Consider the following 12,384-nt stretch of genomic DNA (forward strand, 5'->3'; position numbering starts at 1 on the left):
ACATTGTGTTAAGAAAAGAAAAAACCTATATATTATTAAAATGAAAACAATTTCTTTTTTAGGTTAAGCTACAAAACAACATATCATATCAGATGGCAGACATACATCATTTAAAGGGTAAGACATTTTTCTTTTAGATTTATTTATTATGTATGCAGTGTTCTGTCTGCATATCGGCTTGCAGGCTAGAAAAGGACACCAGATCTCATTATAGATGTTTATGAGCCACCATGTGGTTGCTGGGAATTGAACTCAGGACCTCTGGAAGAACAGTTGGTGCTCTTAACCTCTGAGCTATCTCTCTTGCCTCCAAGAAACTTTTAATTATAGAGTAAAGTTAAAGACTACTTCATGTCTCAAATCTTCAAGAATTAAGTAGTAGATCACTGAGCCAGGTGATGGTGGCACACGCCTTTAATCCCACCACTCAGGAAGCAGGAACAAGTAGGTCTCTGGACTCTTCGTACATATGCATGCATGTGTACAAGCACATAAACACATATAAAAAATTCTCAAAGAAAATTGAACTGTAGCTTATGTGGTCATTACATTTCTAGGAAAAAAGAGATGGGGCTCTTATTCTGCATTGTGTCTAATCTACTAACATTATCCATTCAGATTTGAGGATGCTTTGGTGAGATAGAGAAATAAGTAATGAATACATTTAATGCTCTAACTTTAAAAGTATATTAATTAGTTCTCTATTTCTGTGATAAAACACCTTGACCAAAAGCAACCTGGGAGGAGAGAGTTTATTACGTGTTGTGGATTATAGTCTTTTATCATGGGACAGAGATCAAGAGGCCATCAGTTTGCTTGCTTTCCATATCTTGCTCAGCCTGCTCTTACATCATTTAGGACCAACTGCCATGTTGTTTTAGATGAAGTAATAGGAAATCGTTACAGCTTTTATAGAAAAGAACAGGCAAAGAGAGCAAGCTCCTCTTTTAGATTATATCACTTCCTCTGTCAGCTTGCCTTTTGGAATTGGGGCATGTGATGGTTTAATCTTCATTGTCAATTTGACTGGATTTAAAATCACCTGGGGGAAACAACTCTGCCCCACATCTGTAAGGGTGTTTCCAGAGAAATGTAATTGAGTAGCTAAAACTTACACTGAATGTGAGTGGCGCTATTCTGTAGGACTTTTAGTTAAGGTCTCCCTGTGTAGCCAAGGCTACCTTTAGACTATTGTAAGTGACTCTTACAATAGCAGCCAGTAGCAGCTTCATTGAACATTATCTTTGAGCTCATATTAAGAAGCTGCAGTGTAGCTGGGCGGTGGTGGCCCACACCTTTAGTTTGTAGAGCCAGAACAGCCAGGGCTAAAAAGAGACCCTACCTCAAAAAGCAAAACAAGAAAGAGAAAAGAATGTACAATGTAACCAGGGTAGAGCAGGTAGATCTCTATGAGTTCTGGGCCAGCAGAGTTACACAGAGAGAACCTGTTTCCAAAAAAAGAGAGGGGGGAGGGAGGGAGGGAGGGAGGGGCAGGGCAGGGAAAGGAAGAGGAAGAAGGGGAAGGGAAAGATTGCAAGATGCATCTAAGAACTTATGTTCAAATCCTACCTAAACAATCAAGTGTTCTGTTAATATGGGCCCGCCCAGGAAGTTAGTAAAGGAGAAGTAAATACAGACTTCAAAACTGAAGCCAAGAAATAATGTTAAAAAAAAAAATACAGCAAAGTTGGAAAATACATGATATTTGAAATTTCTGATGCTCCAATGGTGAAGCAGTATGGATATTTTAGGAATTGAGAATGTTAAACAGCAGCTAAAGCTGTGGTAGAGCCAAATGGGAGGTGTTTTGATAGATTCGCAGTAAAGACATGATTCTACAGTCTCTGTGAATATTGGGTCCTAGAGAAGTCTGAGTTTGAGAACTGGACTCATCTCAGTGAGCCTTTCATGAGCCATAGTCTGAACAATGAAATGGCTTCAATGAACCCTGGAGCTTGTTGACCAGCCAGCTTAGCCTGCTCAGTGAGTTCAGATCTCAGTGAAATACCTTGTCTCAAAACCTCCAGAGGAAAGGCTGGAGAGATGGCGTACTTAGTGCTCTTGTAAAGGACCCAGGTTTGGGTCTGGGACACACATGGTGGCTTATAGCCATGTGTAACTCCAGATGCAGGAGACCTAACACCTCTTCTGGCCTCCAAGGGCTCCTACACACGTGGGGCACAGATAAACACTCAGGCACACAAAAATAACAAAAACAACCAGGGTGGAGGACTCCTAAGGAGCTACACCCTCCCTCGGTTGACCTCTGACCACACACGTTATATGACTTCCTGAGAATCTGAGTAGAAAAATTGAAAATGTACATAATTAAAAGACCATTCTATAGATTCTCAATAGAAAGTATTGCAGTAAGTAAATTTGATTCTTTGGCTCCTTCCCTTGTCTGGCTAGAGCAACTGGCTGAGCTTCGTCAGGAGTTTCTTCGGCAAGAAGATCAGCTTCAAGACTACAGGAAAAATAACACGTACCTTGTAAAGCGGTTAGAGTACGAGAGGTAAGATGGCACACGCAGCAGCCTCTGTGAGTCTCAAGTGTTTGTCCAGCTTCTGTATGCAATGCAATTCTTCCTATCTGTCCTCTGCTCTCTCTCTTATTTTCTTTATCTTATTTATCTTTCAAAGGTTCTTCCATCTTCTATTTTAATATGTTAAACACTGTGAAAATATGTCTTACATGATCTAGATTGTCAAACAGAAGAGTCTTATGACAGCAGGTTTTGTTGACTGGGATACAGTAAGCAACAAAACAAGACTTTCTTTCTGAGGGACTTCCAGAAGATGAAAACAACTCTGGAGCATGTCCTCAGCATTGCCAAGGAGTATGTGTCCCTTCTCACACCTCTACATAGGTAGAAGGTGGGGAACTTCTTAGAGCCATATAGTTTTAATCAGGTTTATAGTAAAGGGCTATTTTTTAGGTTTGTACACCAGAAGTTAGGCTCAACAGTTTTTCTGTTTCCTAATTATCTATGTGTAATTATTTATTGTATGAATATTTTTAACCTGCCAGTATTCAGTGTTTTTTTTTTCTAGCATATCAATTTGTCAAAATTTAGATTCTACAAACTCATGTGACCACTTTAGAAATTTTCCTTTTCTCAGTATTACTTGGACCAGCAAGATGGCTCAGTGGGTAAAAGGCACTTTCTGTGCAAGTCTGACTACCTGAGTGTGGCCCCTAGAACCTGCCATGGAAAAGAGAGACCTAACTCCTGAAAGTTATCCTCTAACATCTACAAGTATGCCACAGTATACTGTGCCACTCACAGTCTACAAGCAGATACATGAATGCACACATTATATATACAAATGTGTCATAGTAATAATAATGCTAAAGTAAAATAAATAATTGTGAATGGTTTCATTTTTTATTTTTATGTAATTTTTTTGAGATTTTTTCCCCCTTAATATTTTACAAGACTATATTCACAAACATACATTTACTGAAAATGTTTTTATCAGTTAACTACTTGTATAAAGAAAGATTGCTTTCTAAATATTATGTTAATTTTTAATGGGGATGTTACCTCGTAGCCCTACCGACATTATTTATAGTTTGAATTTAATTTGGTCTTGAGATGTAAGAATAAGATAGTACAATGATATCAAGATAGGAAGTTTAATTTGTGATAATAATATGAACATTAGCATGTATCTGTGTATCCATTAAGTTTAATTTGTGATAATTATGTGGACATTATCGTGTATCTGTGTATCCATTAAGTTTAATTTGTGATAATTATGTGGACATTATCGTGTATCTGTGTATTCATTAAGTTTAATTGCAATAATAATGTGACATTAGCATGTGTGTATGTATTCATTAAATACTTGTTTATAGGTTTTTTTTTTAAGATTTATTTATTCATTGTATATAAGTACACTATAGCTTTCCTCAGACACACCAGAAGAGGGCATCAGATCCCATTACAGATGGTTGTGAGCCATCATATATGGCTGCTGGGAATTGAACTCAGAACCTCTGGAAGAGTAGTCAGTGCTCTTAACTGCTGAGCCATCTCTCCAGCCCCCTTGTTTATTGTTTCAAAAATGTCTGTTTGTATTCTTTGACTACTTGTCCAGCAGAAAAAATCACTTTTTATCTGCTTTGACCTTTTCCCCCCGACACTATATTGTTTCTTCCTTTTCCTTTATTCCATGATATAGAGTTGTATTGTGGTATTTAAAGTACTATTGAAGACATGAATAGTTGTCATTCTTTATTGGCTCCTAATTCTAGCATTTCTTATCTATTTGGTGAGAACCAAGAGTTTTCTTTTATACAGCATTTTTCTCTCTGTGATTGAAATTGGCCTTGACAGTTGTTTCTTTATAGGTGTAATTCGTAAAACACTTGAGGAAGGCTTGCTTGCATCTGCCTGCTTTCTGCTTTCTTCAGTTAACTTTAGCAGTATTTCTTTTCCCCTGGCAGAGATTCGAGTATTTATGATTTTGACTGCATTCCAGAGTTTCTCTACTGAATGATGTTGTATCTTTCTAAATGTATGTGTGGCTTTTGGACAGACTTGGAGCACTCAGTCCAATGTAGTCTAAAGAATGACTTTCTAATTTAGTTTTCAGTGTGGACAGCAGATCAAGGAGTTAAGAGCACAACATGAAGAAAATATTAAAAAATTAGCAGATCAGTTTTTGCAGGAACAAAAGGTAAATTAAAAATTAAGTATTTAATGTATGATGTAGTTATAATTCATGTAATTTATAAGTAGATGTGTTTTGTTATAATACATTAAGATTTCTAGTCGACCTGATTTAAAAGAGGATGTGTATTTGCTGAGTAAAATGGATATCAACTTACTTGTTTTTTTTTTTTTGAAATGTCTATCTACAGTAATTAAACTTTGTTTTGAACAACTTTATTTTAAAAAAGATAAAAGAACAAATTTTAAGCATTTTGCATAAATGTATATGAATACATTTTTGTCAGTGCTTGGCTTTTTTTTTTTTTTTTTTCTCAAAGGTTTGATAGTGTGCATTAAGGTCTTACTAGTTACAATGAGCAAAAAGTACATGTAAAACAGGATGTAACCCAGAATTAGTCAACACTTTCTTGGTGTGTAAGGATTGAGCATAATGTTTTTTTTTTTTTTTTTTTTTCTTGAACTTCACGCAGTCTGTGAGTTGTTTCTGGGGTGTTCAGAGCTTTCTGGGGTTAGTATCCCATTATCAGTGACTGCATATGACATCTGTTCTTTTGTGACTGGGTTATCTCACTCGGGATGATATTCTCTAGATGCAACCATTTTCTTAAGAATTTCGTTAAGTCATTGTTTCTGATAGCTGAGTAGTACTACATTGTGTAAATGTACCACAATTTTTGTATCCATTCATCTACTGAAGGACATCTGGGTTCTTTCCAGCTTCTGGCTATTATAAATAGAGCTGCAATGAACATTGTGGTGCATGCATCTTTGTTGTATATTGGAGTGTCTCTGGGGTATATGCCCAGAAGTGGAATAGCTGGATCTTCAGATAGTACTATGTCCAATTTTCTGAGAAATCGCCAGACTGATTTCCAGAGTGGTTGTTATCAGTTTACAACCCTACCAACAGTGGAGAAGTGTTCCTCTTTCTCCACAACCTCGCCAGCATCTGCTGTCATCTGAGTTTTGGATCTTGGCCAATCTGACTGGTGTGAGGTAGAATCTCAGGGTTGTTTTTTACTTGTTTTTTCTTATGGATAGGAATCAAATCTAGGGCTTAAGCGCACATGGAAGGCAAATTATTATCATGGTTGCTATTGCTGTTAATGTTATATTCTAAGGTGAATGGCTTTTTACTGAAAAGACTTCCTTTCTCCCTCCTTCCTCCTTTTCTGAATCCCTTTCTCTTAGTCTGTAGCTCAAATTGACCTTGAATTCACAATCCCCCTGCCTGAGCATTTCAAGCGCTGGTGTTACACGTGGATAACATCTATACCCAACATCATTTTATTTTTTTATTCTTTTAAGAAAACAGAACAGAATTGTCAAGCTTTTTTTCATCAGTCTCTAGTAGTCTGATGCCCTATCTTAAAACAGAAATAACATGACAAGATACTATATAGCTAATTTTGACCTATACTTTCTTAAAGTACTGTGGATCAGATCTTTGGCTTCATATATGCTAAGTATATGTTCTGTTGAGCTACATGCCCAACTCTGCTTGATACATTTTGAGTCAGCAAATGATTTATTCATGTTTAGTTGAGCTATCATAAAGGTCATTGTAAAAATAGAGGTTTTTTTTTTTTTTTTAAATCACTAACCATTATGGACGTAAGTTTTTTTTTTTTAATATCTTTTTATACTCAATTGGTTAAATGTGATTTGTACAAAATTTTGCAGTTAAAAGTAAAGAGTGACTCAGTAATAAAAAGTATTTCTTTTGTTCTTTGGTGACATCTAAGGACTAGAAGTTAAGGCTGTGAGGTTTTTGTTCTTAGATTTTCCTCAGCTTTGCAGCAGGTTATTGAGGGTATGTGTCTCAGGTTTTCAGTCTACAGAGAGAAACAGTTGCTGTTTATCTGCCTCTGCTGTGAAGAGTGTGAGAATACTAGGGAACGGCTTGAGTGATGAGCCATTGTGGAGGCACTGAGTGGAGTTAGCATGAGACACCGGAAGCTAGAGGACAGTGGCGTGGGAAGGAAGGAGAGACTTGCTGTGGTGTTGTTGATTCACTGAAAGACTTTATTATTTTTCATTGTTTTGACAAAAATAACTGACAAAAGCAACTTATGGCTGAAAACTTAAAAGAATATAATATTATGACATGGAGATATTATTAAAAATTCACTGTCTAGTATCCATAAATAAAATTGTGTATTGTTTTTGTAATACAAGGACAGAAAGACTGACTGTACAGCCAGAGGAGAATAAGGACACTTGAAGACCAAAACTCCTTATAATATATACTGAGTTAAATCTTGGAACAGAAAAAGGATATAATAGAAAAACTGGTACTAAAAATCTGCATGAAGTCTGAAAATTTATTTAACAATTATTATTTTTTTCCTTTTCTTTTTGAGACAGGATCTTGTGTAGCTCAGACTGGACTTAAACTTCCTATGTAGTCAAGGGGGGCCTTAAACTTTGGGTTTTCTGCCTTTGTCTCCTGTGTGCTATTATTAGATGTATTCCACCCTGTCCAGCATATGTACTTCTGGGAGCCAGCCCGAGCCTTTATAGATGGTAGGAAAGCAATCCTCCATCTGAGCCAGACTTCCAGTACAGTAATACTGTCATCTTTGTTTTACAAGTATGCCATAGTAATATTGGTTTTAACATGAGAAACTGGGTATAGAACAGTTAATTTTCTACAAATCTAAAATTATTTCATGCTGGCCTGTGGTGGTGCAAGCTTTTAATCCCAGCACTCAGGAGGAACAGGCAGAGGCAGGCAGATAGATCTCTGAGTTCAACACCAGTCTGATTTACAGAGTGAGTTCCAAGATAGCCAGGGCTACACAGAGAGGCTGTGTCTGGAAAACCAAATTAGATAGACAGAGTTTTTTTTATATATATAATAAAAAACTTTCCTTAAAAACAAGTCCCCTCACGAAATTACAAAACATCATTTTAAGAAAGTTGCTTTATGTTTAAGACTCTACATGATGTCTTGTTTCTATTTTCCCAGCACTTGGGAGGCAGAGTAAGGAAAACCACCATACATTTGAGGCTAGCCTGCTCTATTTTATCTACGAAGTTCTAGGCAGCATTAAAACTATGACTTCGTTTCTTAAAAGAAGAAAGAAGAGGGTAGAGGAGCAGACTATTAGAAGTTATCCTTTCTCACAAAGGTGATAACATTAAAAGGAAAACATCTTTGTTAACTTTTCAAAATGTATTTTTGTAGCCCTTAGATGGTTCAGTAGGTAAGGGAACTTGTTAAAAAGCATGACAACCTAAGTTTGATCCCCATCCCCCACATGGTAGAAGGAAAGAAACTTGTGGATAACTTCCACAAGTTATCCTCTGAACTCCACATGTCTGGCACTGTATGCACATGCCTGAGGACACACACACACACACACACACACACACACACACACACACTAATTGTTTTATCAGTGACTTAATGATTCAGAACTAAAAATTACTTGTTACCAAATCTTTATCCCACAACAGGAGACCCATAAGATTCAATCAAATGATGAAAAAGAATTGAGCAGAAATGATCATGCAGCACCTAAAAATATTCCAAATGGGCCTGAGAATGATGCAAGTAAGAAGGAGGACCCCTCAAGCAATCATCTTCCACATGGGAAAGGTAAGTTTTGTGTTGATATGAGAGTGACCATTTCTTCGTTTTGAAATATAGTTAGTCATTAAAGACCTGTTTGATATTAGTTATGAGATGATTTAATGTCTGTATTGTTTAAAATTTTAGTTCTATGATAAAAGAGAAAAACTAAATCAAGGCCGGGGAGTGGGTTCAGATGGCAAAGGCACTAGCTGTGCACCTATGACAACCAGAGTTCAGTTCCTCACCTCTACATTAAAGAGTTTCACGTATTGGCACATATCTGCAACCCTAGAACTCCAGTGAGGTAGGAGATGAAAACAGATTTTTCCGGAACGATCAGGCCAGCTAGCCTGGTCTGTGAAGCACACACAACCACGACCCTGCCTCAGCAGTGGAAGGAAAGAGCTGACTCCCTTGACTGCCGTGTTATGCACACATGCACACATGTACACACTGAAGAAACTGTGTTTTAAATAAAGCTGTCTCAGACAAGGTTTTCACTTACAATCTGTGACATTAGAAACTGATTTTTACTCTCCTTCAAATCCTTTAATTTATATAACGCATAAACATAATTGTACCTTATTTTGTTACTTGGGCAGAGCAAGTCAAACGAGTTGGTGATGCAGGGATGCCTGGAGTAGAAGAGAATGATGTAGCAAAAGTAGATGATCTTCCTGCTGGTAAGTGAGAATTAAGCTAAAGCTGATCACACTTTTTATGTGACCACATTCTCTGATGTTATTTTGAGAGGGACTGTAACCATGTAGCTCAGGCTGGTCTTTGACATTTCCTGCCTCAGCTTCCTGAGTGACAGAAGTTACAGGCATATATCACCGTACTCCCTTCTCTATTAGTTTTGTTTTTTTGTGGAATCTAGAAAACCTACAGATAAGTGTGTGTTCGGTGCTGCTCATTAATTGCCGGAATTTAAAAGAAACCTTTTATTACACTACCTGTTTTATATGTGGGGGGGGGGCTGGTGAAGTGATTAAGTGCATGCCTTGACATACGTGTGAAGGTCAGAGGACAGGTTGTGGGAGATGACTCAAACTCAGGTTGTTAGCCTTGCTGGCAGTTGCCTTAACACATTGGGCCATCTCTCTGGCCAATTGCCAGGATTTCCTTTTTTATTTTTTTAAAGATTATTTGTTTGTTTGTTTGTTTGTTTTAAAGAATTTATTTATTTTATGTATATGAGTACACTGTTTCTATCTTCAGACACACCAGAAGAGGGCATCAGATCCCATTACAGGTGGTTGTCAGCCACCATGTAGTTGCTGGGAATTGAACTCAGGACCTTTGAAAGAGCTGTCAGTGCTCTTTACCACTGAGCCATCTCTCCAGCCTCCCCTATTTTAATTAAATACACTTGCATGCCAGAAGGATCTATCTGAATGTATTCCTGCATACCCGAAGAGTGCATCAGACCTCATTACAGATGGCTGTGAGCCACCATGTGGTTGTGGGATTTGAACTCAGGACCTCTGGAAAATCAGTCAGTGCTCTTAACTGCTTAGCCATTTCTCCAGGCCCCTATGGTTTCTTTTCTAATGGAGTTTTTAATGAAGTTTTTGCTAAATATACAATCAGTTGAGAGAGAGAAAGCGTACTACCTTGCTCTCTTTTTTTATATTATTTCTAACTTTCTCTGGGAATCTTATAAAGGTTTGTTTAATCCAGCCCTGTTTTACCTGTCTGTCTAAACCAGTAGTTCTCCATCTTCCTGGTGATGAGACTTAACAGTTCATGTTGTGGTGACCCTTCCCAGCTATAAAAATATTTTTAGTACTTCATAAGTTTAATTAGCTGCTGTTATGAATCATAATATAAATATGTATGTTTTCTGATGTTCTTAGGTGACCCCTTTAAAAGGGTCATTCAACCCCCAAGGGGTCACAACCCACAGACTGAGAAATACTGATCTAAGCCAAATTTATTTTTAAAGTCACCTTGTTCTTAAGTAGAGGCATTATAAATCTTAACATGACTGATTATTATTTAGTAATGAAGTTACTCTTATCTTCTGCACTTGATCTTAGCCAAAAGGCCAAGAAGCGCTCTCCCTCTGTCTTATGACTTATGCTAAGGACAGCACTGACCAGCAGATTTATAGACAGAACTAAGCTGCCTCTATCCATTAGCAAGTCACAGTTACACTGTTGATTCTACTGAAGTGCTATACGTTAAAGACTTTGTGTGCAGAAGTGTGTGTTGGGCATTGCTGATGGCAGTGGAAACAAGGTATGATGGTAACTGTCTTAGTCGGGGTCTCTATTCCTGCACAACCATCAAGACCAAGAAGCAAGTTGTGGGGAAAGGGTTTATTCAGCTTACACTTCCACATTGCTGTTTATCACCAGAGAAAGTCAGGAGTGGAATTCAAGCAGGACAGGAAGCAGGAGCTGATGCAGAGGCCATGGAGGGATGTTACTTACTGGCTTGCTCAGCTTGCTTTCTTACAGAACCCAGGTCTACCAGCCCAGGATGGCACCACCCACAATGGGCTGGGCCCTCCCCCCTTGATCATGAGTTGAGAAAATGCCTTACAGCTGGATCTCATGGAGGCATTTCCTCAACTGAGGCTTCTTTCTCTGGGATAACTCCAGCTTGCATCAAGTTGACACAAAACCAGCCAGGACAATTGACCCCTTGTCAATGACATACAAACACATCACTATTAAGCCTCAACCCTTACTTTCTTATTCATCCCCAAGATCTAAATAACCTTAAGAGTCCCACAGTCTTCACAAATTCTTACATATTAAAATTACAATACTTTAAAAATATCCAGTATTTTTTAAAAATCAAAGTCTTTTTACAATTCAGAGTCTCTTAACTGTGGGCTCCACTTCTTCCTTTAAGAGGGAAAAATATCAGGGCACAGTCACAATCAGAAGCAAAATTAAACTATGCGCATCCAATGTCTGGGATCTACTCACGAACTTCTGGGCTCCTCCAAGGGCTTGGTTCACTTCTCCAGCTCTGCCCTTTGCAGCACACACCTTGTCTTCTAGGCTCCAGATGGCTATACTCCACTGCTGCTGCTGTTCTTGGTGGTCATCTCATGGTACTGACATCTTCAAAACACTGCTTCCTAGGGCATTAATTGCAGCTCAGGCTGCACCTTCACCAAAGGCCTTCCATGGCCTCTCACAGTGCAGAGCCTCAGCTGTTCTTCATGACCCCTCTATGCTTTCAAAACCAGTACCACCTGAGTAGGTCTTACATATTACCAAATCTAGCCACAGCACGACGTACAACCTTGGCTATCTCTGGAACATAGCCTCTTGTGATCTCAGAAAACACTTCCCAGAAGATTCCACCTCAATGATGCTGGTCTCTTCTTAATCACCACTAATTTCTTAGCTCCAGCTGACCAGCATCAATAGTCCCAGTAGTGCAAGGATTTTGCTTTAGTAGTTCTGGTATCTTTCTAATCACAGCTGATTCTTCAACCCCAGCTAACTAAAACCACAGAATCTTCGCAATCAAAACAGCAACAACCCTGATAAGAGTCTTTAATCTTTCCTCTGAAATCTCACAAGCCAGGTCTCCATTTTCTGCACCATTCTTAACATTATTTTTCAAGCTCCTACATAATATCCCCCAGAGCTCTTAATATTCCATTGTCTCTTCTAGCTCAAAGTTCCAAAGTCCTTCCACAGTCCTCCCCCAAGACATGGCCAGGTTGTCACAGGAATACTCCACTATGCTGGTACCAATTAGTCTTGGTCAGGGTTTCTATTCCTGCACAAAACATCATGACCAAGAAGCAAGTTGGGGAGGAAAGGGTTTATTCAGCTTACACTTCCACATTGCTGTTCATCACCAAAGGAAGTCAGGACTAGAACTCAAGCAGATCAGGAAGCAGGAGCTGATGCAGAGGCCATGGAGGGATGTTGCTTACTGGCTTGCTTTCTTATAGAACCCAGGTCTTCCAGCCCAGGGATGGCACCACCCACAATGGCTGCGCCCTCCCCCTTTGATCACTAGTTGAGAAAATGCCTTACAGCTGGATCTCATGGAGGCATTTCCTCAGGGAGGCTTCTTTCTCTGTGATGACTCCAGCTTGTGTCAAGTTGACACAAACCAGCCAGTATAGTAACAAAGTCGTGCAGAG

At 38.6% G+C, this 12,384-nt stretch overlaps 1 protein-coding gene across 2 annotated transcripts in view; it reads left to right on the forward strand.

Annotated features, from left to right (window-relative positions):
• The window catches only part of GOLM2 (golgi membrane protein 2), a 65,977-nt gene that overhangs the window by 28,055 nt on the left and 25,538 nt on the right, over positions 1-12,384 (forward strand). For both annotated transcript variants that reach the window (XM_080930856.1, XM_080930857.1), the window contains exons 2-6: positions 63-117; positions 2,413-2,515; positions 4,595-4,685; positions 8,144-8,285; positions 8,864-8,944. In XM_080930856.1, the coding sequence (XP_080786982.1) occupies positions 63-117; positions 2,413-2,515; positions 4,595-4,685; positions 8,144-8,285; positions 8,864-8,944 (472 nt within the window). The remainder of the gene's footprint in view (positions 1-62; positions 118-2,412; positions 2,516-4,594; positions 4,686-8,143; positions 8,286-8,863; positions 8,945-12,384) is intronic.

This window comes from Micromys minutus, assembly GCF_963924665.1.
Source record: "Micromys minutus genome assembly, chromosome: 17".
Taxonomy (NCBI): domain Eukaryota; kingdom Metazoa; phylum Chordata; class Mammalia; order Rodentia; family Muridae; genus Micromys; species Micromys minutus.